The sequence below is a fragment of the Trichoderma asperellum genome, chromosome 3 (genome assembly GCF_020647865.1).
Source record: "Trichoderma asperellum chromosome 3, complete sequence".
NCBI lineage: Eukaryota > Fungi > Ascomycota > Sordariomycetes > Hypocreales > Hypocreaceae > Trichoderma > Trichoderma asperellum.
Genome location: NC_089417.1, coordinates 4,785,548 through 4,811,542, shown reverse-complemented (window position 1 = coordinate 4,811,542; position 25,995 = coordinate 4,785,548). Strand labels below are relative to the sequence as shown.

At 50.4% G+C, this 25,995-nt stretch overlaps 9 protein-coding genes across 10 annotated transcripts; 4 read left to right on the top strand and 5 right to left on the bottom strand.

The window, feature by feature from the left end:
• Window positions 1–57: 57 nt before the first annotated feature.
• On the bottom strand, window positions 58–2,277 carry TrAFT101_006192 (uncharacterized protein). The gene is made up of 2 exons (XM_024909876.2): window positions 1,492–2,277; window positions 58–1,422 (listed from the first exon to the last, which is right to left on the bottom strand). Exons 1-2 carry the CDS (start codon window positions 1,674–1,676, stop codon window positions 576–578), a joined length of 1,032 nt encoding a protein of 343 aa, XP_024760718.1. The 5' UTR covers window positions 1,677–2,277; the 3' UTR covers window positions 58–575.
• Window positions 2,278–2,419: 142 nt separating this feature from the next.
• On the bottom strand, window positions 2,420–5,405 carry TrAFT101_006191 (uncharacterized protein). 2 transcript variants are annotated; one of them, XM_066127678.1, is made up of 5 exons: window positions 5,024–5,405; window positions 4,744–4,960; window positions 4,293–4,678; window positions 3,372–4,227; window positions 2,420–3,326 (listed from the first exon to the last, which is right to left on the bottom strand). In XM_066127678.1, exons 1-4 carry the CDS (start codon window positions 5,061–5,063, stop codon window positions 3,383–3,385), a joined length of 1,488 nt encoding a protein of 495 aa, XP_065983791.1. In that variant the 5' UTR covers window positions 5,064–5,405; the 3' UTR covers window positions 2,420–3,326; window positions 3,372–3,382. The 2 variants fall into 2 exon arrangements, with proteins under 2 accessions (XP_065983791.1, XP_024760717.1); XM_024908226.2 differs by having other exon boundaries at window positions 3,387–4,227.
• A 68-nt stretch (window positions 5,406–5,473) lies between these two features.
• Window positions 5,474–12,238, top strand: TrAFT101_006190 (uncharacterized protein). The gene is made up of 6 exons (XM_024900285.2): window positions 5,474–5,889; window positions 6,905–7,043; window positions 7,236–8,571; window positions 8,638–8,883; window positions 8,942–9,036; window positions 9,096–12,238. Exons 3-6 carry the CDS (start codon window positions 7,308–7,310, stop codon window positions 11,823–11,825), a joined length of 4,335 nt encoding a protein of 1,444 aa, XP_024760715.2. The 5' UTR covers window positions 5,474–5,889; window positions 6,905–7,043; window positions 7,236–7,307; the 3' UTR covers window positions 11,826–12,238.
• TrAFT101_006189 (uncharacterized protein) lies at window positions 12,229–13,667 on the bottom strand. Its single transcript, XM_024908224.2, has 4 exons — window positions 13,268–13,667; window positions 13,059–13,155; window positions 12,812–12,984; window positions 12,229–12,738 (listed from the first exon to the last, which is right to left on the bottom strand). The coding sequence occupies exons 1-4, from the start codon at window positions 13,443–13,445 to the stop codon at window positions 12,410–12,412; spliced, it is 777 nt and encodes a 258-aa protein (XP_024760714.1). The 5' UTR covers window positions 13,446–13,667; the 3' UTR covers window positions 12,229–12,409.
• Window positions 13,668–14,326: 659 nt separating this feature from the next.
• Window positions 14,327–17,598, top strand: TrAFT101_006188 (uncharacterized protein). Its single transcript, XM_066127677.1, has 5 exons — window positions 14,327–15,979; window positions 16,051–16,283; window positions 16,368–16,913; window positions 16,983–17,108; window positions 17,166–17,598. The coding sequence occupies exons 1-5, from the start codon at window positions 15,299–15,301 to the stop codon at window positions 17,353–17,355; spliced, it is 1,776 nt and encodes a 591-aa protein (XP_065983790.1). The 5' UTR covers window positions 14,327–15,298; the 3' UTR covers window positions 17,356–17,598.
• A 529-nt stretch (window positions 17,599–18,127) lies between these two features.
• On the top strand, window positions 18,128–19,166 carry TrAFT101_006187 (uncharacterized protein; the record flags this gene model as incomplete). The annotated part of the gene is made up of 2 exons (XM_066127676.1): window positions 18,128–18,921; window positions 18,974–19,166. 2 exons carry the CDS (start codon window positions 18,128–18,130, stop codon window positions 19,164–19,166), a joined length of 987 nt encoding a protein of 328 aa, XP_065983789.1.
• Window positions 19,167–19,652: 486 nt separating this feature from the next.
• On the top strand, window positions 19,653–20,879 carry TrAFT101_006186 (uncharacterized protein; the record flags this gene model as incomplete). Its single annotated transcript, XM_066127675.1, has 1 exon — window positions 19,653–20,879. The coding sequence occupies one exon, from the start codon at window positions 19,653–19,655 to the stop codon at window positions 20,877–20,879; it is 1,227 nt and encodes a 408-aa protein (XP_065983788.1).
• Window positions 20,880–22,980: 2,101 nt separating this feature from the next.
• TrAFT101_006185 (uncharacterized protein) lies at window positions 22,981–23,553 on the bottom strand (the record flags this gene model as incomplete). The annotated part of the gene is made up of 1 exon (XM_024900230.2): window positions 22,981–23,553. The coding sequence occupies one exon, from the start codon at window positions 23,551–23,553 to the stop codon at window positions 22,981–22,983; it is 573 nt and encodes a 190-aa protein (XP_024760712.1).
• Window positions 23,554–25,008: 1,455 nt separating this feature from the next.
• Window positions 25,009–25,588, bottom strand: TrAFT101_006184 (uncharacterized protein; the record flags this gene model as incomplete). Its single annotated transcript, XM_024905663.2, has 3 exons — window positions 25,009–25,029; window positions 25,134–25,349; window positions 25,418–25,588. The coding sequence occupies 3 exons, from the start codon at window positions 25,586–25,588 to the stop codon at window positions 25,009–25,011; spliced, it is 408 nt and encodes a 135-aa protein (XP_024760711.2).
• Between the last annotated feature and the right edge of the window lie 407 nt (window positions 25,589–25,995).

Sequence of the window (25,995 nt, the reverse complement as noted above, 5' to 3'; positions counted from 1 at the left end):
TTCGCATTGGGGGCATACTCGATATTCATTTTAAACATCAGATTGAATTCATGTTTTGTTCTTCTATCCGCTGTCCTGGTTTGATTTGTTTGTTTGTTTTTTCTCCCATTTTTCCTTTCTGCTAAAATACATCATCCATCTATTATTACCAACACGCGTGAAAATTCTCAAAAAAAGAAGAAAAAAGAGAATGAAAAAAAAAAAAAAAAAGTGAGAGATAATGAGACAACACAAAAACATGCAATAACAAAACCCGAGAAAAGAGATTTAGGTATTTCTGATACAAGTCCACCCGTCCCTGGGATTTCCCCCAAAGTATGCCAAGAGCCTTTCCTTTCCTTTCCTTTCCTTTCCATATCCTTCAAAAAGGCCAATTAATGAAAGCTTTTGTCATTGTTGTTGTATCTCTTTTTTTTCCTCTCTCCTTTCAAAAGCGCTGGCTGTCATCAACGCAGAAAGAGAAGGGGTGAGAAACAACAGTCCAGAAGTTGCTTCGAGTAGCTAATCCTCCTTGAACATGCATTCTAGAAACTCGTAACCAGTCAAACAATATTAAAGGGGGCTCCGTCATCTCTCTAATCGTCCTTATTAGCCGCAGCTTCCTTCTTGGACTTGCGCACCGTAGGCGTGGCCTCGACGTCGCTCTTCCGCTTCTTCTTAGTCGGCCGGCTCGAAGACCCCCTAGGCTTGTACCCGGCATCGTCGTCCCTCTTCCGCTTGCTGCGCGCCGTCACGGGCGTCGCCGCGAATTCGCCATCGTCGTCCATGCTGGCATCTGCATCTCCACGCTCTGCCGCGCTGATACGTGATGCCGCGCCCGTCTTCTTGCCCTTGCCGCCGCCAGCTTTGCCGCCGCCACGCTCGCCCTTGGCACTGTTGCGTGGCTTTCGCGCGCTGGAGTGGCCGCTGCCGGGTCCTGCACCTGCGCCCGCTTCGTCGTCGGCGTCGCCATGTGTCTCTCCGTCTTGGAGGAATATCTTCGGGGCGTGCTTCCGTAGCCAGTTCGTGACACTAGTAGGATTCTTGGCTTGGGGATTTGAAGGGGCGTTGGCGGCTGGGTGAGCGAGTGGCGCCATCGTGGGCAAGGCTGAGTCTGGGTCGAGGCCGGTATCGATCAGGTAGATGTAGTCGTCGATGTCGTCGGCGGAGAGGAAGTGTGCGGGATGGGACTCGCCATCGAGGGGGCTCAGGTCGGCAAGGAAGGCCGATTTTGAGTCTTTGGCAGAGCTGTAGGTGGGATGGGGAATGTCGAGCAGCTTGTTGAGCTTCTTCATGGCTTCATCCTTGTGCGTCTTGCGTTCGCGGTCGATCGGCAGGCAAGGAGCGCTCTCGTCCGAGGGCGGCTCGAGAGAGAGGTCTATCCGTCGCTCTGGAGGGATCTGCGGGGAGTTGTTGACCTCTAGGAGGAGATCCAATAGTCGACTGCGGTGAAGAATGGCTGGTTAGCTCATGGTGAATTGAGGTGAAGCGAAGCAGGGTCTGCAAACATACTCGTTCTCTATGGCCAGGCGCTTTACCGTGGACGCGGCCTTGGCCTCCTGTTTGTGTAGCTCCTCGCACTCGTGCATCTTCTGGTCGAAAACGATGCGCATCTTTCGGTACTTCTTCTTCCACGACTTGTAGCCCGCGGGCCTCCGCTCGCTGCCGCCGTCGGCCTTGGCTGGTGAATCAGCCATCGCGGCGGCCGGATGGGGGTGGATTGGCAGAGTTGATGAAGCTATCGTGATTGCGGTGACGGAATGCGCGATTCCGACGTGGGATTGGGGCAGGGGGTCGCGCGATGGTGCGGAATGATGGCGAGGAGGAAGAAAAAAGTTGGCCGGGCTTAATTGCCTAGATCAAGCCACGAAGTCGGCGGGCGTGTTGGCGATGACGGCAATGAAGGATGGAGGGCAGGAATAAGCGGAAGTGGTCGTCAACGCATTAAAGTTTGAAGGAGAGAAAAGAAGAAGAAAAAGGCGGGTGGTAGCGAAAGAAAGAAGGAGAAGACCAGCGTGGCAGGGCGATCAAAGGAGGAGGCTGATGCCAATTAAAACGGCAACGGGGCGATGCGGCGCGATTCCTGTTCACGAGCCGCATTGCTCGAGTTTTTTTCGCGCGCTCAACGTTGGCGCTGCGGGCTGCACCTCCGATGGGCGTCGCAGGGCGGCCAGCGGTTTCCCAGGGGCCGGTGTATGCACTACAAGGTGCGGTCTCGAGGCTATGGCGTCCATGGATACCTGCAAAACACAGTATATCTACTAATGCTCCTGGGGAATGAATGGCCACTAAAAGCTATGATTGCTTTTTACATGTATTGTTTTGTTCATTGAATATTTCTATTTCTATTTGTATTTGTATTTTGGTCTCCCTGTTCCAAAATACCCATCTAATAGTGGCGTCCACATCCTTCACAAAAGCTACAGGGTAAACAGCACCGGTGGAAAGCAGCTTGACGTTGTAATATAATAGCAGCACTAACATAAATGCCTTGAGCCTCTTTTGTTTTATTTTTGTAGGCTCTTCTATTTTTCACCCAGTATTACGTATGCGCCTGGCCCTTCCATCGCTGCAAACTAAACTACATCCATATTGTTTCTCTCATGTGGTCTCTCCTCGGCACCGAGCTGTCTCGAGCTTAAGCCATCTCTCCACCACGCCACTGCTATGTCGTCAAAACATCGCCCTGTTCTCCCCATTAATACACTTTGGACAATTACGACGAGACCTCTTTGCCAAGTCTTTCCAGCTCCTCCTTGATGAATTGCCCAGCGTTAATCATCTCCGTGCTGCCATACACCACTCGCTTGCGTGCGCGATCTCCGCTTGTTCTGCTAACCCACTCATGCAAGTTTCCATATTCCTCCATGCTGCCGCCGCCAACTGTGAATACAACGGCTTCACTAAAACCCTGCCGTCGCTGCCCGAAGCTGGCTGCCTGGCCGCTCTGGGATCCTGGTAAACCACCCGGCGCGCTGCCTGCGCCTCCTGACCGGATAGCACTGGGCGGTGGCATTGTGCCTCGAGCGTTAGCGGAGCGGGGGTCAAAGTAGAGATAATTCTCTGTCTTGGCAATTGCTGAGGATGAGGCCGTAGAAGGTTCCATGATGGACTCGACAATCTTGGTGATTGTGAGATCGCGGTCGGCGGGCAAAAAGTTCTTGACTCCGCTGATTAGAGAATCAAAGTTCGATGATAAACCAGACGGGACACCGGTCTCTTTGAGACGGTCTGTCAAACGGGACGAGATGGATGAGAACCGTCCAAATAAGTCAGAAGAGGCTGCTTGCTGGTTCGAGTTGCTGTTGATGGTAGTCAGCTGTGTCATCTTCGTAGTAGCGCGCACCCTGAGACATCGTTAGCAAAAAAAACAGTGCATGCAATTATCTGACCCTTGTGAAGCTTACTGGCGAATGTAGGGCAGTGATGAGACATCTGCACCAGCCGCTTCAAGCGCCTTCTCAAATGACTCGAAATCCGCTCGCGCAACCTCTTGCTCCGTGCTTAGGAACCAGATGATAAACAGTCGTAGTTTATCGGTTGGATCGTTACCCTTGTTCTCATCCTTGATGATTTCTAGAACCTGAGCTTTTGTCTGTTTCGTGGCATTTTCCTCCACCTGGAAATAGTTATCCAGCTGCCGATCTTTGATGCCAGATAGCAATGCCGCCAAAATGTTCATGTGCATGTCGAGAATACTCTTGCGTTCCCGCATCTCAGGTAGCAACGTTATCGCGGCCTTGAGGTGCTGCGCACTTGCACTCGTATCATTTTGCAAGTCTTCCAAGCTCGATACTCCTGTCGTCTTTGTTATGGCGGCCGTCTCTTCCTTGTATTTGGTAAGCTCTGCGTCAATATCTTCTGCTACCTGCGGGAAAGGGACTCCGGCATTCTTGATCCAGAAGAAGTCGTTGGCAGTTAGGTCGTAGCCCTTCTTTGATGTGCCCTTGGCGGGGTTGGTCTCGTCAACGGGTGTCTCGATTGTAATACGGTTGAGTTTGATGGACAGGACGTCGTGAACGAGGGACTGATATGTCCAAGAATGAGACAGCATAGGTATCAGGTCAACATTGCGGTCGAGAAGGATAAGCACAGGTCTGGAGCTTGGCGTGCCCGCTGCCGTCGGTCGTGCGTTGGAGAACAGGTTGTCTTTTGAGTTGAGGATGTGATCTCGAAGCTTGCGGTCGAGACGTACAGCAACCATTTCTGCCGCGGCACCCTTTGGACATCGGATAATCGGAATGACGCCTGCGGCAGTAGCAATCAGCACGAGGTCACGCAACATAGTGCGCTCAATTGCGCCCCCAACTTACCCATGGTAACGACGACGCTGAAAAGCCCACTGACTATCCTGTCCACCACTGCATCTAGCTCGGCATCGCTCGTCTTTGCGCTGTTCAGAGCCCAGTAGGTGTGCTCATTTTGCATCCCCAAGCTGAAGAGGTCTGGCTCTGCGACAATGAAGTTGAGGTATTGATCGAAAAGCTGCGCAATCTTGTCTGATGTCCCTGCTTCCGCCGTCTGGGAAGCAAACTCTTCTAATAAGACTCGAGGAAGAGAAGACAGGAAGTTGACGTAAGCCGGTGAGTACAGCCCCTTTTGTAGGTCCTCTGTCATGAGCTGTAGGTTGCGCGCATTCGGTTCGAGCAGATAGATGACTGGCACATCTGGTATAGGGTATCGCGGAGTGCCAATATGCCTGTGAGGCGCATCGTTAGATTTAGTATTCAGTCGCATTGTCATCGGGTAGACCAGGGAACTAACATGTGCATCGTCACTCCCATAGAGCGAAGGTCACTGACCCGCATGACGCTGCTGATAACATCTCTGCCCAGGTCATCAAAGACGAGAACTTTCCAGATAGGGTTTCCCTCGGCATCTAGAATGGGAGCAACAGGAGCCAAAAGTCCGTTGGCATGTGCCTCCTCCGCCTCGCTCGATTCGATGGTCTCGTTGAGATTGAGGATCTTTTTGAGAGATGCTATTGGATGTGGAATTATTAGCGATTGCCATCACCCACATAGAGATAACTATGCATGTTTACCGATCTGGCGATCTCGCAGGGAGACTGCTTTGGACGCCATGACTTGGCTGAAGCTAGAGTTGGCGTATGCGAAGATGTATGTGTCCGGTCAACGATGCAAGGCCGTCAAGGACTCGCTCGCCACTCCACAGTTGTAGCAGAGGATAAATCAATCGTTGCCGCACATGCGCCTGCAATCGCAAAGTACAAGAGAAGATCGATATGCAGCTAAGCAGGAGTTTGCGTCAGTGGTATCACACAGTCCGAGCTTGAGGCCACGATATCGAACTACCCCCCCAACCCAATCGCCGCGAAATTGGAGCTCTCAATCCCACTATAACAGCCCCCCAGCAGGTCACTGCAGCGCGCTAAATCGCCGCGGTGCCAGCGCCGGAGTGCGTGTGTCGCGGGCCGACTGAATGGCCGACGTGCGAATTCCTGCGGTGGAGCTGGGCCGTTATGACATGGGCCTGACAGGTCGCATTGGTGCCTGAGGGCGCAACACACGCCTGTGCCAAACACGTCTGGACTTTTAACAGCATTGACAACGCTCCATCAACATCAACCGCCTAATAGTTTTCCATCCGGTTGCGACAAGCCCAGCATCGGCGCCATCAAAGCACGGCGCCTTTAAGCATCTCTGGCAGCTGAGATTTAGGAATTCGCGCAAATCACTTCTGCGACGCCGACTTTCTTGCTCTCCGCTGTCTTCCCGACTCTCCCTCCTGTCTTTTTGGAGAGGGCGGGCTACGTGTTCGCCTCCGGATAATACTATTGTAAACAACTGGTGGGAAAGGGGCCATGAAGTTTCTGTTTCGACAGAGTACAGAGTAGGCTGTGACTACGGGACTTTAAAGCTGCTGCGACAAGTCGCAGCGAGACGCAGGGTATGCCCACCTCCTAATCCAATCCAATCCCCTCATCTAGCAGCACTCCTATTCCCGATGCTCTGCGCATCTCGCATCTCGCAGCCCACCACATACATCATCATGTTCAAATTTCCTCAGCGCCTGCTTTTTTCTGCCTGTTACTCGCCCAGTTTTCTGGTGTTGGCAAGGCCATGAAAGTTGGAGTGGCTTCTTTGTATCGTGTGACGGCCATGACCAAATCCATGGGCCGCACGCTCTATAATCCCTCTGTTACCTTTATAAATGCAAGGCGTTGAGCAAAACGCGGAAGCGAGCCTTGGATGGTGGACCTGGGCTTCTCTGTAAAATCTCAGGGAGCAGCCGGCCGCGATGGGAGTTGTGTGAGTCGTCACCGAACAGTGCTCAGCCGTGCCTGCATCCGAGCCGCGCCGGGTCTAGATGTGAAGGGCATTGGCATGGCGATTTAAAGTACCACGTTGTTGCGCCTTGTCGCAGCCCATCGGCCTGGTTGCCAATCACGCGACGCCTGACTTGGGCTGTCGTGGCGGCCTTGGAAAAAGGGACCTGGAGACGTCCGTCACAGCCTGGGCTGGGACTTGGCTTGCATAACCCCCGCCGGTACCTGGTCCAGCATTAAAAAAGAAAAAGAAAGAAAAAAGAAGAAGAGGAAGAGGAAGAAGAGCAAGCAGACAAAATGCTGCCTCGAAGGCTATACTTGTGCTATATTTTTCGACATCGACAAGCTTTTTTCTGCTGTCTTTAATGGGGCTGGCTGTCTTTGGCTCCCTTGACAGTTTCTCTCATGTTTGCTGCCGATCCACGGCCTAGCCATGGCGCTCCACCCTCTGTACTGGCAACGCTGCACTTGCGCCTTGGCCCTCATCACATCCTTCAACGTCGTGGTTCCGCACCGCCGTTTTCACGCCTGCAATATTTTTTTTTCCGTCTTCTCCATTGCGAACAAACTGCTGCAATTTCCCTCTTTTCCCTTCTTTTTGCCAATGCTAACCCGACTCTCGTTTTCCTCCAACAGAATTGTCTGCTCCAACCCCTAGCCCATGCAAAGTTGCCCCTATACGTACTAGCGCTCTGCGGTCGCATTCTGCCGACAATCTGCCGCCAATAGACTTCGCGTGGCTTGCTTTAAGTACCGCCACACGCCGGTTGCCCAGGTGAGTGACAAAGCTGCCTCTGCACCGCCCTGCAGCAACTCTGCATGAACGCCACAGCCACACCCACGCGACCTGCGCGTTTCTCGCAGGCGACGTCACTTTGGCAGACCCAGTTTCTGCTTCTCGATCTTGTTATTTCTTATCCCTTCTAAACATGGGAGCAATCTATGATTGCTGATGGAGTCTCAATAGTGCTAGAAAAAGATACCCCCCTTATTCCCCTTTGCGTATGTTGCTGTCTGAATCAGCATTAAGTTTGTCGAAATGCAGTCCTGGCCTGGCGCTGGTCAGAATGGCGCAAATGACGGACATAATTCCTGGCAATCCGGCTTCGCATATGCCGACCAAAACAACCAATTCGACCCTAGCCAGGCATGGCCGCAGCCAGGCGCTGAGCAACCCTTCTCCCACCTAGATCCGCAGGATCCCTCCACGTCCAACTACTTTGAGGCGCCGCACCAGGGAAATGCGAATGCCTACCTTGGCGGCGGCCTTCACGCTGCGGCCTCTAGCCAGGCCCCGTTCCATGCTGGCCATGGCACGCTCGCTTTAAATCAGCAGTTCTCGCAGCCTGGCCAAGATGTGCTAGATCCTGCCTTCAGTAATATCCACCCCGAACTGTATGGACACCAGCCCAAGGTCAGCCTGGCGGGAGATGGAATTGGCCAGATGGGACAGGTTCAGAGCCACCCACATGCCCATCCTCAGGGATTCAACCAGCACGAATTTCCATTTGCCTCGCAGAACGACCAGCTGTACGACGCTCCCGGTCCCTATAGCCAGCCTCAACAGGTCACCCAGCCAGCGCGCCAAGGAAGCAACACTCCAGTCCAGCATTTTGAAAATCTGCATGGAGGCTTCCCCCAGGGCCCTCGCTTCGGGCAGTCGCCCCAGCCGCCGTCAGTACAGCATCAACAGCAACCTCCTTATCGTCAGGGACAGCCCTTTTCCGACCAGTATCAGCTCAATAACGGCCTCAGCTACCAACAGCCAAACTCGTCCCAATATTCTACGCAGCAGGGATATGCACCACAGAAACCGAATACCTTTACTCCGCCTCAGCAGGGCACGCCTGTGCAGCAGCAGCAACTGGCACCACAGCCTCTTCAGCAGCAGCCTGGTGCGCCGTCTTCCGCTCACTCGACAATGAGGGTGAATCCCAATGCTCAGTACGGAGCAGCCCAGCAGCCCGTTAGTACCGGTGCTATTGCTACTTCCACCATTCCACCAGCAATCCCTCCTGTCATCTCTCAGCCGGTAGAAAGTGGCCCCAAGAAAAGGAAGCGTGCCACCAAGAGCACTCCAGAGCCGGCTGTTCCAGAGCAACCGGCATACCCCATAGACTTCCCGGTCGACATCCTCCCAAGAAAGAGCGAAGACCCCGAAATCTTATCTGTTCCCTTACCTTCAGCAGAAGAAGCTCAGCTCATTGCCCAGTTTGCGAAGCGGAATAAGGCTGCCCAGAATAAGTATCCTTCTATCAAGGGCCTTCCATATCTAGTATATGATGGCACGATTAAGCTTCCAGGTAAGTGGCTTCTCCGAGCTACGCTTTCCTTGTTTTCACAATATTGACGAATTTTGTCCTCGCTAGCGCCCAAGAGCTACGACAAGCTGTCTCCTTGTATTGCCTTGCCACCGCACGGCGATCGTTCCTTGGTACCCGAGCTAGGATATCTGCCTTGCGAAATTCAAGGAAAATTCACCACGCAGTATCGGCCGTCTGCAGACAGGAGTGGTTTAGACGAGCGACGAGAAGAGGCGAAACAGCTGTTGGATGAATATGATCGCTCCATGTACAGCCTTGGCAAACGCCGGCCAAAGTACACCGAGTATCCTCGTATGTTCAGAGGTCCCCATTGCAATCCTGATGACGCAGTGTTACTAACTTCTCTCAGATGCATTCAAGGAACAGCTCAAGTCCGACGAAGCTTCAAAGAATAAGGCAGAGAAGCGAGCAAAGAAGGAACAGGAGGATGACCGAGCGAAGCCGGTATGTTGTTATATAGCGTCAAAGCTAAGGTGGCTATTTGTTTGCTTACTCTTCTCTAGATCCGACCTCTGGTTCGACCGACTGATCCGACCGAAGCCGCTGCCTGGGATATTATTGGAATCGTCAACATTGAACCTTCTGTGGCTCGCACATCATCTCTTATTGCCGGAAGGGTTCAACAGGCTGGTGAATTCTTTATCAAGCTTCGTGGTGAGATGAATAAGGCCAAACTGGACGTGGACAATGCGACAAAAAATGAGGTCCCGGAACCTGAGCTAGCGGAGCTCAAGAGGGTAGCTGAACAGAAGAAGGAGGCTTTCTACCGCGCCCTGGACGTCACTATCGAGCACGCCGACGATGGCGTTTTGGATAATCTTGGTGGCCACCAGAAATTGGTCCTCAGCCTTGTGAACGCCATGATATCGTCCATCAAGGCGGGTGATTTTTCGGGGAAGCTACCCAAGGCGCTGTTGGAAATCTTTACCCATTTCCGCATGACTAAGAGGATTGCCGAGACTACAAACTTTGAAACGGTACGAAAAAGGTTTGAAGACAAAGGTGATGATGAAGTCAAGGAGATGGCGCGCGAAATTGCTGCGAACATGAAGAAGGTCACCAAAACGGCCGAGCCAGAAACGGCTACGGGGTATACTGGAACATCTGCAGCCAGTAGGGCCAAAGCAGGTATCAAATCATCTGCAGATGCCTCTTCAGCTAAGAGAGCTAGAGATGATGACTCCGATTCTCGCACGGTGAAGAAGATTGCGGTGGAGCCCGGAAGCAGCTCTCTCAGCAAGAAGCTGGCACAGCCAAAGATCCAACAACCAGCGGTATCCAAGATTATTGCTCCCAAAGGCCTTTCTTCGATCCTCCCGGGCAAGGCACGCCCGGTATCAAAACCCGTGGTCAAATCAGATGCAGATAGCCCTTCGACGTCTAGCGATGATAAAATCAAGGTAGACGCTAAGAAGGTGGTGACAAAGACTGAACCGAGCAAGTCGACGGTTCCTAAAGTGGAAGCAAAACCCCTCACGGCAAAGGTATCTTCCACATCAAGCTCGAGCGCCTTGTCGGGAATCGCTTCTCTGCTTGATTCCATCAATGCACCGAAGCCGGCTGAAGTCCCCGCTCCAGCGACCAAGGAGACAAGAGAGTCCGATACCCCAGAAGCACCGGAAGAAAAAGCGAAGAGACTTCGAAAGGAGGCACGTCGAAAGCTTAGGGTCAGTTGGAAGCCGGAGACGGAGCTTGTGCAAGTCAGAATCTTCCACAAAGACGACGAAGAAGATGAAGGCAGGGGAAGCAACTTGACACGAGATGCAGCTGATGATCGTTCCGAAGGTATGGTCTTGAAGCAGCGTGCTGACGTCGAAGATGATGAGGATGACGACGATATTCCGTATCAACCTTGGCTTGGGCCTGTCGGAATCGACTTTTCAGCACTGGCCGACGATGTCCGGGCCAAAAATTACGTTACGCGTGGTGGCACTGTTACTTTCACGACTGACGAGCAGCAACGGATTGCAGAGAGAGAGCAGAGAGAGTTAATGGCCATCTACACCGACGTCGACGATATCCCTGCAACTCCCAAGTCCCCACTTCCAGAGGCGGCGACTACTGCCAGTACCGAAGCTAAGACAGGCTATCTTCCTCGGGAGGATGCCAAGTTTGAAGAAATCCAGCTTAGGTGGCGAGACGAACAACAGTACGGGCTGGACGAGGCATTACGATCTGCCATGAAGCGACTCGATGCCAAGCATAGCCCCTCTAGCAAGCTGGATTCCATCCTTGGCCGGCTTCAGGGAAGTACATCGACATCCGCGTCGTCCTCTCAACCCATGGCCTCTCTGCACAGCCAGTACTCGCTTCCTCTCCTCTTGGGCGCCGCAGCGGAGAAACAGCTACTTGCGGTACTTCAGTCGGACAAGACCAAGGCTTGGCGTGATCCCAACCCCGTCCTTTACGGCGATTCGGTTCGTGTGTATAATTATACCGACCCTACAGTTCGACTCAATGGAAGTGCTGTTGAAGAGGTCGTGAAAAGCTTGATTAGCAAAGCATATCCCCCGACATCTCCTCCCGACTGGCTTTCGTTTGATCAAGAAAGAGTCAGAGAGTGGTGGTTCGGATATAACAAGGAGGTTGCTGCCAGGCAGAAGAAAGAGGACGAGGCAAAGGCAAAGGCTGAAGCTGAGGCAAACGCACTTAAGGTTGCTGCTGCTACGGCTGCTGCCGCCGCCGCCACCGCCAACCCGGCAAATACCCAATCCCAGGACTGGTCGGCGCAATACGCGCAGCAACAGAATTATGCTCCGTATATGGCACTGCTACAGCAGATGACTGGTGGGCAGCTTCCATCAGCTGCGGCGCCGGCGTCAGCCCAGCATCCTCAAATCCCTGACGGACAATTACAATCGATTCTCGCCGCCATCAACCAACCTCAACAAGCAGCCCCTGCGCAAGCTGCGAATATTGCTAGTTATCTGAATCCGAATGATCCATCGTATCAGCAGCTAATGATGCTCACCCAAATGGCGCAAGGCCAACAACAACCGCCTCCTCCCCCACCGCCTCCGCCATCATCCTTTGATCATAGGCCTGAGCGAGACTGGGATCGGAACGATAACCAGAGGGGAAGTGAGCAGCACGGAAAAGAGGGTAGGAAAAAGAAGGGCACACTACCGCCGCATAAACCTGCAAATAAAGCCCTTATTGGTACTAAGCCATGTACGTTTTGGCAGCAAGGCAAATGTGCTCGAGGTGATAAGTGCACCTTTAGACACGGCTGAAGATGACAACAAATCTCTTTATGTTGTTGCTGTTGTTCTCTTCCCTTGTTGATTTGAGATTTTTTTTTTTATTTGCATTAATATATATCAAAAGCAAATACGGTTAAAACATGTTTACTAATGGACAAGGGAATACCGGAAACATGGTAGGCGTTGGAAGATTTTAGAACGGCCGAGGGGGAAGTTGGACAAAGGGCTGTCCAGTACACAGTTTATGGGACACTTGGGTGCCTGTATAATAGATATCATCGCTTCAACTCGTCGTGGTGGGCAATTGGTGGCATCAGCTACAATGAAGATGGGATTGATGTGGAAGCACAAGAGAGAGGCGTCAAGGATACAAACAGACAATTTCTGTGCTGTTATATACCACTTGAAATTTGAATGTACGAGCTCATAACCTCGAGCGTCTCTTTTATTAATCATCATTTGCGTACGTATTCGTCAATGTGAATGTGTGAATTACTTGATCTTCACCTAGCCATGTTGTAAATATTAAAAGCGTATGATGTCACCGTTTGTAAATGATATTTTTAAGTTGATGTCCATTGTTGCATTATCCCTTGCTACTCTAACCCAAGAACTTAAGCAGACTCCATCTCGGTGTCTCCAGCCGAGGGCCGCTGGATCAAGCCCCTGAGGCTCAAATCGTACACGACGTCCTCGACCCTCTTGACCTCGTACTTTACGCTGTCGGCGCGCTTGCGGATGATGTCGTTTTTGAGGTTGAGCAGCTGGAAGCCGGCGAAGAGGTCCTTGACGAAGGCGCTGATGGTCAGGGGAAGCTGGAAGTCGCCGAGAGTGACGGCGTTTGTGGCGAGGCGGGAGAGGTCCTGGGTGAGGTCGACAAGGGAGAGGAGGTATTCTTCAATGGTGAGGTGGAAGGCGTCGCGGTCCTTGAGGTTTGTTGGGACTGTGTGTGTGGTTTGGTTAGTAATTTTTTTTTTTCTTTCCTTCTTCTTCATCCTAAAAACAAGAATGGGTACCTGAGAAGATGGCGCCGACTTCTTCGAGGGTGAGGAGGCGGCCGATTTCGGGTGCCTTGGAGGTTGATTCAGGTGAGGATGAAGAAGATTCGGCGGGAAAGCCGCCCAGCCAGGCGCAGTAGATGGTTGTGCCGATGGCGTTTTGGATGGAGCGCGACCATTTGTGGTTGTATCTTTGATTTTTGATTGGAATGAGTTAGGAGATGGAATAGTGAGTGGTGAGTGGTGAGAGCGAGAGAGAACAAACTTGTAGTAAGGATGCTGAGAGGCGACTTTTTCAAGCTCGCTGATGATGAGGGCTTCTTCCTTGACGGCGGCTTCGACTTGAGCTACGAGGGCGGGGTCTATAATTTGGAGAGAGACAGATTAGATGTTTTGTTTCTTTTGATTTTACAAGATGATTTTTTTTTTTACAATGAATGAGAAGGGAGAGACAGAAGGCATGAAACTACATACAGCGTGAGCGAGGCGTCGAGTGGACTCGTGAGAGAAGGCCCTGGGCTGTGGCGACGGCGCGTTCGAGGCGCTGGACGATCTGGGAGAGGGTATCGCGGACTTGGGTCTCTTCCTCGAGCTTGGACTCGAGGGAGGCGAAGATGGAGGGGTCGAGGAGGGAGTGTGGAGGAGCTGACATGGTGGTGATGGACGATGTTGGTGAGATGTGAAGGAAGGGTGAATATTTTTTTTTAGGTGAGGCTGAGAGATGGAAAGATGGATGTCTGTACTGTTCAGTCAGAATTTTTTTTTACAGGCTAAGTATACTAAGGTAGTGGCTGAAGATGCTACAGATTGCAACTTTTGGAATGTAAAAAGAGAGGCTTGAGGTGAAGTGAAGAGGCAGAGATTTTACAGTTTGGAGACGCGTCGAGGCTGCACCAAAAAAAAAAAAATCACTACAAAATTTCCAAGATTATGACGCGAAGCTACGACCAAGAATGACAGCGCTCAGTCGGTGGTACGACGCTACGAACAGCACTCTTATTCAACAAGACACACACAAATTCTCGAAATGCTACGGAGTCTCTTCTTCGCTGCCAGGGCAAGCCCCAAGCAAAAGCAATGAAAAGAAAAGAAAGGGATGTTCGCGTCGCCTGGAGGCAGTGTAATACCAGGGACACTGTGGGCAGAATCATGCGCAAGCACAGAGGAAACCGCCCCAAGATCAAAAATAAGAATAATCACGATTGGTCTCCTTAGAGACCTTTCAGAGATTAAACTGAAAAGAACAGATACTACACTTGATCTAAGCCAAAAGGCAAAGAGAGCTAAAGAAGAAAAGAAAAAGAAAAAAGCGAAGCTTTTCGGGGGTGGGAGAGGAATATATAGGCGGGTGAGGGCGGTGAAAGAGGTGCAGCTGTGGTGGGGCGGCAGAAATTTGGTTGGCGGGGTGGGGCTGGTGACTAGGCAGGTGAGGAAGTGAATCACTGGAAGGCGCTGTTGCTGCTGCTGCCTACCCTGCGGCTGAGGATTTGTTTTAATAGCGAGGCAAGGAGGATTCTGGTCATGGTGAGGATCTGTCTTTGACCATTCATAACGGTGATGGCACAGAAGTGGCATATCTGCCTACAGTAACGCTGCCAAATCTAGTGCGGATATACTATTAATACCAACCCATCAGCGTTGTCTATGCTCAAAATATCGGTATTACTAAATGTAATACAATTGTACTACTGTCATACAAACATAATAGAGGAGAGTCGGAATGTCTTGGCTGTCTGTGCGGTCTTTCAGGTGCCTCGGACACGCCGTGCCTCGTATAACCACCAACCAACAAACAATCGTTGTTCTGTACGAGGATTGAGATACGAGCGGTGTCCGCAGATGGGAGCTGAGTCTGCAGCGGACCGGCCCTAGTATTGGCGTTACGCTGTACTTAGGGCAAAAATTGGGGAGACGTGAAGATGCAGTCTTGGGCTCTCTATCAATCGGCATGGACCCAAGATCCTCCAGAGAGCTAAGCTGATGGACGAAAAGGAGTCTCTGGCTTTCGAGCTTCTTCACAGCTTTGGAGAACGCGACAAGACCTACTGACTAGTTGCAGACACCCGCATGAAATAACAACAGCGAGCCATTACAACTTTTCGCGAAGTGCTTCTGGAGAATGGACCAAAGCCATATTTCCAGCCAGCGCCTCACTTTATTCCCACAGACATCCATATCCCTGAATGGGTGACTGGACTTAATGCTTTCGAGAAGCTGCAAAATCCATGTATTGTTTCCACTGCACACCGCTGACGGGGGGAAACAATATCACGCCTTGGCATTGTTCTTGCTTGGTATGCGGCAGCCCTGCCGTCTGGTGGACCAACATGCGGCGAGGCTGAAAGAATACCAATGAACAAAGCTCTTTGTGTATTCTCGTGAAATTACTCTTGGGGTAGAAAGAAAATATCAAGTTATTGCTTGTGTATAAAGAAATCATTCCAACTTATCAGCACCACGACATCTTTTTTTGTACTATCTCCACCCCAATCTCCAACCTTGAAGATGAAAGCATCGTGTCTGCTTTTTTTCGGCATCACCGCCCAGGTCACTGCAAATCCCGTCAAGCAGCGAGAAGAGACTCGACAGCCAGAACGGATTGTGGAACTCTCTGTCGCCCTGAAACCAGAATCTCGCCAGCTTCTTGAACAAGCCCTTGACAATCTTTCTAGTCCTTCCAGCTCACGATATGGACAGTACCTTGGCCGCGAAGCAGCCAAAGCTTTACTCCGTCCTCGGCAAGCCTCTACTGATGTAGTCCGGGGGTGGTTGTCCCAAGCTGGCATCCCTGCTAACCATATTCTGACTGATGAACAATTTGTTTATGTTCAGACAAACGCTGAGAGAGTGGAGGCGCTCCTGGGAGTACATTATAACGCGACCCGTGGTTCACAGACCTTTGCCGTTTCTTCTTTGCCTCAAAACATCCAAGACCATGTAATGACCATTCAGTACGCTCCAGCACATCGAACAACAGCCTGTCCTCTGCTCAAGGCGAATATATCCTCCCCAGGTGCGAATACAAAATATCATCCTCTTGATCAACACTTGACGAACGCCAGAGTTGAGTGGGAGAGGTGCAAGTCTGAGATCACGCCAGCCTGCTTGAGGAGGCTGTACCACGCCGGCGACTATCAAGCGAGGCACGAAGAGAAGAATCTTGTCGGCGTAGCTGGTTTCGACGGCGTAAGTTCTATATTTACCGAAGCTTTGGCAGTTTCCACCATTTTACTGATATGGCCATGCGGGCAATTTAGCAAGCTGCTCAATACCACGAGTTGGGCGAATTCCTACACAGATTCGCACCCTATTCTGCCAACGCCAATTTCTCCATTGCATCGGTATATGGAGGAACCAGCCCTCAGGGAACCAATTTCCCTTCGAGCGAGGCCAATCAAGATGTCCAGTATGCCATTGCAATGGGGCAAAATGTACCGGTGCGCTTTTATGCAACCGGAGGCCGAAACCACGATATTGTCCCGGACTTGGAGTATGTTTTTTGCCCCCCTCATTTTTGGGGGGCCTCGATGAATATCAAGATATATGATACTGATACAAAGTGCTCCTTTATTAGTCTAGTCGATCCCTTCAACCAATATCTCGAGCCCTATCTCGAATTTGCAAACCACCTCCTCAACCTCCCCGACGACAAACTCCCCAGTGTAGTCTCGATCTCGTACGGCGCCAACGAGCAGCTCTTTCCAAAGCCCTACGCCCAGCAGGTCTGCGACATGTTTGGGCAGCTCGGCACGCGTGGCGTCTCCATCATTGTGTCCTCTGGCGATTTCGGCCCCGGGTTGTCATGCCAGTCAAATGATGGTGCGAAGACGACCAAGTTTATTCCTTCGTTCCCTGCAACGTGTCCGTATGTGACGAGCGTGGGGTCGACGCAGGGCATCAATCCCGAGATTGTGGCCAACTTTTCGGCGGGTGGGTTTTCTGACTACTTTGCACGGCCGAAGTGGCAGGATGAAGCCATTGGGGGGTATCTGCAGCTCTATGGAAACGAGTGGAAGGGATATTATAATCCTCGTGGAAGAGGGTTTCCTGATGTGGCTGCCCAGGGAGTGAATTATCGGTTTTGGAATCATGGCAAAAGCGACTTGACAACGGGAACGAGGTACATGGTACAACCTGCACGATACAGTTTTCTCAGGATTGTTTAGACTGACTAATGATTGGTCTATAGCGTTTCTACGCCGGTATTTGCAGCTCTTATTGCATTGCTCAACGATCATCGATCCAAGAGCGGGCTACCAACGATGGGGTTCTTGAATCCTTGGATCTATGGTATTGGCAACCGTGCATTCACAGAGTAGGTTATGGCCTCTTGTTATAGTCAGGTCAAGAACGCTAATCACAAAATGAGGAGCTATAGTATCACAGAATCCAAGTCCATCGGATGTCAAGGGGAATCTCTTTCCGGCCTCCCATCGTCTGTGATTCCCAACGCCGGCTGGAGCGCTGTGAAGGGATGGGATCCGGTATCGGGATGGGGAACGCCACTGTTTGACAAGATGATGAGCGCATCCTGCGGAGATGTATACGAGGTGGAGAGTTGATTAAGTTGTATGTAACGGGCGAAAGAGGAAAGATGACATAAGAGGGTCAATGCGGATAGAGTTCCAATGGTTTTGGGAATATAGCAGCCTTTATAAAGTTGATACACCATAGCATGATACATACATTTAAACGAACTTGCAACCAGGAGAAGATTACACAAGCTACCCAGGGAGCAATTGGATTAGGTGAATAATACACAAAGGTGTACCTGGCTAAATCAAGGGCAATAACCAAGATTATGTAGATAGATATAGACTGACTATTCAGTGAGGGAAAGATAAGATCAGTGTGGTATGTTATAAACTGCAAGCTTATGTTACTCAAGACCCACTGCCGGCCTCGTTATAAACAGTGATATTACTCTGCTGCCTCCGAGATGTTGGCCGATCAAAAGCCTCGGTGACCACAAGTGATGCCTTCGGCCGTAGTACAAACGCTTGGTTGGAGGAAAGTGTGTGAAACTCCTTCTGCAGTTGCACTGCCTATACGAGAACTGTATGATTGAATGAGAGGTTGTCTTCGAGGAGGACAGTCGTACCAACCATTTTCTGCCCAATGCTGCCTAATCACTTCTATTTAAGCCATGGCTTCAGCATCATGGCCTCTACCATACCTTTGAGCTTATTTCGAACAAGATTTGGCAAATGTGCTGAAACTCCGAGGAAGGCGCCATCAAGTTAGTTGCTACGCATCATGCTCACCATGGTCTATAGGCGAATCTAATTTTCCGAGCACTTATAGTTTATCGTGGAGATCACCCCTTGACTGAACATGTCTCAACTTACATGTAATGATATTCTCAATTGGCTCACGCCAATCAGCTACGGCCCCGTGCAAAGCAACTACATTAGGAAGCGACAAAAAGACACCGGCCAATGGTTGCTAGACTCAACAGTATTCAATGCATGGGTGGCAACTGAGCAGAAAACGTTATTCTGTCCGGGCATCCCCGGGGCTGGGAAGACTATTCTCACGTCCATCGTGGTTGACCGTCTAACGTCTGAATTCGAAGGCGGTCCAAGTGTGGGAGTTGGCTATATCTACTGCAATTTCAAGCGGAGTAACGAACAGAGCATCCATGATCTGCTCGCCAACCTATTAAAACAGCTGTTGTTAAAAAAGCTGGCTGAGGATTCTGCTCCCTTGCCACAGATTGTGGAAAATCTCTACACCCGCCACCAGGCACATCGGACAAAGCCGTCACGAGAAGAACTTTCGGCTGCTCTCCATTCCGTTGCCGCCAAATATTCGAGAGTATTCATCGTCATCGATGCGCTCGATGAATGTCAGTCGGATGGCTGCTGGGCAGGGCTGCTCGCGGAGCTCTTTAATCTGCAGAATAGTCAGCGAATTAACATTTTCGCAACATCGAGGCACGTTCCAGAGATCATTGATCAATTCAAGGGCAAAAGCGAGTCGTTGGAGATTCGAGCGAGCGATCAAGATGTGGAGAGATTCCTGGACATGGAAATACAAAATTTGGGTCTGTCGCGAGCTTGTGTGCGGGAAAATCATGAACTACAACAAGAAATCAAAACTGGCATCGCGAAATCTGCCGGCGGAATGTATGTCGAACCGAGGTGAAGACTGTAATTGTTACTAATGAAAGAGAAATAGGTTTCTCCTTGCACAGATCTATATCAATACACTTTCTGGTAAAACATCAACAAATGAGATCCGAAGCGCACTGAGAGCCTTTCAAAACCAGAACCCAGAATCAAGCGGAGACAGAGAGGTTATTGCATTGAAAACGGCATATGAGCAAACAATCAAGAGGATTAAGAACCAACAACCCGGCCAAGTGAAGTGAAGCTCGCGATGAGTATTCTAGCTTGGCTCACCTGCGCAAAGAGACAGCTAACGAAATCGGAACTTCAGCACGCACTTGCAACGAGGCTGGGGGCAGCAGGGTTTGACCCGGATGACGTGCCAGGCACCGATGTCATGGTCTCAGTGTGCGCTGGGTTGGTGACAGTTGACGAAGAAAGCGGCATCATTAGACTGCTTCACTATACAACGCAACAATACCTTCAAACAGACCAACGTTGGGTTTGTAATGCAGAGATATATGGCAGAAACCTGCGTAACATATCTCTCCTTTGATATCTTCGAGAGCGGACCGTATGAAAAGATGCATGAGCTTAGGGAGCGGTGTCATGTATATCAACTCTACCATTATGCCGCGTGTAACTGGGGACATCATGCTCGCGCTGCTTTAACGGAACAGTCGATTCCTACTGCCCCAGGGAATCGGCTGTTTCAGCAGATTCTTGCTTTCATACAGAGTGGAGCGAAGATGTTGGCATCATGCCAAGTAATGGATAACCCTGAAGGACATCAGTATTGGCTCTCGGTGTATCAGGGAATGACTTCCATTCACCTTGCTGCGTGTTTCGGTTTGAAGCGCATCATAACTAACCTACTCGCGAATGGCTACGACATAGATGTTAGAGGTCACTGTAATGAGACGCCGCTTCATGCAGCGTCGGATTGTGGCCAAGAAGCTGCTGCTAGACTGCTACTGGAGTTTGGCGCTGACATTGAGGCTAGGAATTGGCCTTACCATCAGACACCGCTTCATCTAGCCGCATCTGATGGGAATGAGCGTGTAGTCAAGTTGCTGCTCGACAAGGGCGCCAACATTGATGCCAAAGATAACGAAGTTCACTCCTTTCCGATGGTAGATGACGAGTATGGTGGAACGCCGCTTTGTCTAGCCGTAGTGATGGAGCATGAAGCTGTTGTTAGGCTGTTACTCGAAAAAGGTGCCGATGTTGAGGCTGAGAATAATGATGGAGTGGTTAAACATACTCCTCTCTTTCTGGCTGCCTGGATAGGGAACGAAGATATCGTCAGGCTGTTAATCGAGAATGGCGCTGATATTGAAGTGAAAGACAAAGATGAGGGTTTTACGGCGCTTCACCAAGCCGCCAAAGAGGGGCATACGGATGTTGTCAGAGTGTTGCTTGAGGCAGGCGCCGATATTGAGGCGAGGTATCGCCCAGATGAGGCAACGCCGCTTGCCACTGCTGCTGGAGCAGGAAGGACTGATGTTGTTGAGCTTCTGCTTGAAAAAGGCGCGGATATTGAGGCTAGGAATGATGGCAGAGAGACTGGACATACTCCTCTCTTTCTAGCTGCCTGGATGGGGCATGAAGATGTCGTCTGTGTGTTAATCCTAAAAGGCGCTGATATTGAAGTGAAAGACGAAGGCTACGCATGTACGGCGCTTCACCAAGCCGCCAAAGAGGGGCATACGGATGTTGTCAGAGTGTTGCTTCACGCAGGCGCTAATATTGAGACGAGGGGCGGCCGGGATAATACAACGCCGCTTTTCACTGCCGTTAAAAATGGAAAAACTAAAATTGTTAAGCTTCTGCTTGAGAAGGGCGCTGATATCGAGGCGAGGAGTTGGGGTGACAAAGAGGCGCTCAACCCGGCCAAAGACAAGACAAATCATGAAGCCCTCGACCTGCTGGCTGGGAAGAAAGCTGAGATTGAAGAGAAAGAAAAAAAGAGATGATTTTTACGGACGCCGCTTCATTTAGCCACAAAGAAGGGATATAAAAGCGCTGTTATATCGCTGCCCGAGAAAGGGCGCGGGTTATCATGTGAAGGATATGTCTGTCTGGTGAGGCGCCATTTTGGCTCGCTACTGAAGGCAAGCATGAGACCGTTGCCGGGCTCTTGCCTGAAAAAAAAAAAGGACCCCAGTATAAAGGTAAAGGATGAAGGTAATCAGACTCTGCTTGGTCGTCAAGCTATTGATCGCGGAGATGAGTGTGCTGTCAGGCTGCTGCTTGAGGCAAAGGGTCATGATGGTTTAACGCCTCTTTTATCAGTCTTTCGATAAAAGCATAGAGATGTTCTTCAGATGCTGCTTGTAGAAGGCGTGGATATGGAGGCGAAGGATCATGATGGTTTAACGCCGCTGTGGTGGCTTGACCGCTATTGGGTTGCTATTTGAGAAGGGCGCCAGCATTAAAGTACAGGATAGCTACTAGGTAACTGAAGGAGGAACCACAACTGTTGTTGGGTTGCTTCAGACGATTATTGTTGTCAAATGGAAGGATATGTATTCTGGCTGGCTGCTTGGAGAACTTACGGGCAAGATCTTGACTACTGACGCCGGAACTTACAGGTAACTAGGAAAGATGTTCTTTATTGCCAACATATTAGCGGGAATGTTTAGGATTTTTGTCAAATGTTATCAAATGACTCATTCATGTAGCATCGGTGGCTGAGGTTATTGAAGATGGAAGGAACTTGAGACTAATAAGAAGCTTCACGCATTTTATTATTTACAATTTTGTGTGTACACAGAGTCCAAATATAAGACACTATTCGCAACGGTATAAAGTAGAGGATACGCACTGCCCAGACACAATACCATGGGTGGTAAGAGTACATAAACCGTGGCGGCGGAAATGAAGCAGGGCTTGAGAATGAAATGGTGCGGCTCCTTTCCCCCCCCAGCTCTCGGCGAGTGATGGAAAATAGAAGGGCGTATATAGCTGGCTGAATGACGGAGCAATGGAAAGCATTTGCTGCTGCTAGGAAAGGCAAGGGAGGTGGGAAAGCAAGGGCGACGTGGTGAAAGTTATCTGCAAACAGATCCAAAAACATAATAACTATTCTTCTTAAGACAACAGAGCGGGCACTGCGCTAGGTGGTAGGAGGGACATTGCAGATGCAGTTAGGGAAGAGGCAAAGAAAAGGCCTTTGTTATAATGTAATAGAAGCTTAAGCATTAGACTAGTCGTGAAGAAACATAAGTGTAGGTAGTCGTAAATGGCTGATGATTGATTATGTTTGTAAAAGCTACAGCCAATGCCATCGTTCGCTTAATATGGAATTCAATGCAATAGCACGCTTCACGTCATTCTTATCTGTATCACTCATTCGTCACAGGAATCATCTCAAGCAAGACCAGTTTGCTGTCATGGCATCTATTTCAACTGCCGTCTAACAAAAAAAGAAAAAAAGAGATTCGCAGCATGTGCAGCTGCATTCTAAAAATACAACAAATGTTCTAAGTCTCTAAAACAAAAAAAGACAAAAAATCGGGAGGAAAAAAAATGCAGAAGTTCTAATCATGGCCCGCACGCTGATCTCGCGAACAGAAAAACAAAAGAATATGCTGTGCGGACTTTGCTCTCTGTCTTTCTTCGACTTTCTGCTTGATGCTCTCAGAAAAAAAGAAAGAAAAAGAAAAAAAATTAAGAACCTCATGACTTTGAGTCCCCGATTTTTGGTCTAAAGCAGAAATTGGTATCTCCATCTCGAAATGCCCATTAATCCTGGCCACCGTTTTATGTTTGTTTCGCCGTGATGGCCGTCTGGTTTCTTTCAGTCATGTCTTTCCCATTTTTTGTATATCCGTGACGCCGCGCCGTAAAAAAAAGCAGTGAACAAAAAAAAAAGTTTACCCCGCCATAATCTCTTTCCCGAACAAAGGAGAAGATGTAATAAAAGCACATGTCGTTATAGTGGAGAGTGATTTAGTTCATGTCCGGGGTATGATGGACGGTGTTTGTTTAGGTTGTTGCAGAGTTGAGCTGCTTTGAAACAGGGAGAGAAAAAGGGGGGGACAGTAAGCAGCATTGGCGATGACGTTGGACGCATTACATCAGCGCCAGCTTCTGCTGCTGCAGCCTCTCCTTCTCCTCGGCGAAGACGATGCGGCTCATTTCCAGGACGCGCTCGAAGCCCTCGCGGCCCTTGACGGCGTTCTCCTTGAAGCGCGTGCACAGCGAGTCCTCGATGCCGTTCTTGATGCGCTGCCAGCCGCCGCACAGGGCGGTGATGCGGGCGCTCTGCAGGAACTGCGTCTGGTGCTCGCTGAGCGGCTTGTAGACGACCTCCTCCTGCACGCGCACCAGGTTGCTCCACGTCAGGTTCTGGCTGACCATGGTGACGGTCTTGTTCTGCGGGTCGACGTAGCTGGCCTCGTAGACGAAGCTCTCCTCCATGTTGCCGCCCAGCAGCGACTTGATCCAGTCGGGCGCGGCCTGCTTGCATGTGATGAGGCGTTCGGTGCGCAGGATGCCGGTCGCGACGTCGACTCGGCGGGAGAGCGTGTCGACGGCGATGACGTGCTCAGACTTGTTGTTCCACGGGCCGTACTTGCGCCAGTTGGCGGTGGAGACCTCGTCCCACGAGTACTCGTAGGTGACGGTGTTGGAGAAGACTTTCATTGTCGATGATGGTTTCTCTCTGTAGGAAGTAGGGAGCGGGAGAGATGCAGAGAAGAGAGAGGGATGATGAGGTGGTCGGTGGAGGATGGAGAGGTGAAAAGAGAAGGGAGTTGTTGGTTGTTATCGAGAGAAGCTCCGATTCGGGTGGCGGGTCGCAGATGGCAAAAAAACCCAATCAATTTCGTCAATGTTATCTCGGCTAGGGTAGTGATCAACCCAGTCGCGTGCCTCGACGCTGTGACTCTTTTTTTTTTTTTTTTTTTTTTTTTTCCCGGGCGCCGGTTCAGGCAATGACGTCCGCACTGCGTTTCAGCAATGTCTTGGAGTGAATTGAAAACAAAAGGAAATTGCCGTCTATGCAAGAACAGATCTTTGGAGAATGAAGATCAAAACAGAGATTGAAACGAGAAAACCCGGGGGTGGGAATTTCTATATAGTGTCTGCGGAGGAGGAAAAAGGTAAAAAATCTTCTAGTAAGCCCGTGAGGGTTTTTCTCGCTGTTAGGAGCTTGATGGATAGCCGCGCATGTGAACGGCGCTGGCAAAGAGGAGCCTATTCGGTATCGGAGCAAGCGACATGCGGAAAAAGTCTTTTTGCCAGGGCCTCCGTTGGCCTTAGTAAGCTCGCTATCGCAGGGCTAAGCCGCAAAGGGCATGACGCAGCCCGCAAACGGCTAGTCCAGCCTCGATAGAGCGAGAAATCTTCGGAGCGGTGGATTCCGGAAGTGGATCTGATTGGATATCGGCGGTGCGGGAATCGGTAAGTACGAGAGGGGGAAGGGGCAGCTGGGAAAAGGGCAGCTGCGGTCCGGCCACACACTCTCGGCTCCAGCGGTCCTAAGCCTTAAATCCCAAGGTCTGCAGGGCAGGCAGGCATCGGCCCCAGACGCTTCTGTGGCGAAGACGGCTGCTCCGTGCAAGGCAGTGGCAAGCCGGGCTGTGGCTGGGCCAGCGATCCTCAGTGTCACCGACGCCGGCTCATTGGAGCTCGGCTGCACAAGCCATGGAAATCCATGGAGATGATGGAACGCTGGATGGCGGTCCTCGATCCGGGGGGAGGGCAGCGGCTGTTTCTAGATCGATCTAATGCCGGGCATTCGGGCGACGGGCTGGAGCACCCCCGCATCAGAGATAAGGCATTGCTGGTATGAGATTCTATTACACCACTAGTACCGTTGTATTGCCGCCGCGTACTCATTCAGTGAATAATTGAAATGCAGTTCGGATTGGCCACTAGAGAGGATCGTACCTAGTCTACGACGTAGTCTCTTTTGATATGTAGCCTATTCTTGTAGTTTATTTGTTTTCTCTCCGCTGCACTGCTGTCGCCTAATGGAACTGATGAAAATCTAGCTATTCACTCTTCAAGAGAAACGCCCAATTCCTTCAAAAGTCGCATCATTGTGCCGTCTCCAGACCTAGCCCTTTCGCGGAATTCCGTTTTGTTCTGCTCAAACTACTCCTTATCTTGGCCGGGCTAGGTCAGTTGAGAGTGTTAGCATCGGTGTTTATACGACATACTTGAGCAGCACCCTCTACTTATATATAGAGCTGTAGGTAGTCCATGGGAAGAAACCTAACCTCGGGCAGAATAAAGCCGTGCTCCCACATCGCGTTGATGCTTCTTAGCACAAATGCACCAGCCAATTTTCGCTCTACGTTGCTAGTCGCAGAATCGTTCCTGGAGATGACCTCACGCCAAGCATTGGAAAGCTTAACACAAAGCTCGTTGAAGACTTTTGTTGTCCGAGATCCTCCTATTCGCACAATGGCAAATATACGATTGTAGCCTGGTTTCTGTGTTCCCCATTAGCAGGCAGCTACGGTTAAACTGTGTAGCTTGGGATTCATCAAGTTTATCGTACTAGTACTCCTCCTTCGTAGAAATCCGTCTTTGAGATGTCTTCGAAAACCACACTTATAAAAGGCGTAGGAGTACCATATGTAGTCTTGTGAATGTCTGTTATTTTTGCTGCCAGCTCGTCCTTTTCTGCCCTTGTCAAGGGGTCAGAATGTTCTACTTGATACAGCGGCATCTCTCTAAACTAGACCGTATAGGAGTGGCTAAAGAAGAAAAAAAAGCCTATGTGAGTATTGTACGTTAATCGTTGTTCCACCGTCAAGTCTTTGGTATATAAGGATTTGTGCATATGGAGCGAAATGAGCATGATATTGCTACCTCGGTTGCTTATGCGACATTCGTAAGCAACTCCAATGCTCACCACATCCATCTCAGATATCACCTACGTATACGCAAGTAAACGACCTCAAAAGGTATTTGCGCGCCACGCCGCGGAAGCTAGAGACGCCCTGTTCTTGTGCTTGCTCATAAATGCATATGCCGGGTTAACCGGGCCGCTACAAAGGTCAATGTATGAGCATCGAATGGCCAGTATACTACCGAGGACATGCAGAGATACTCCAGGAGGAGATCTTAGACGCC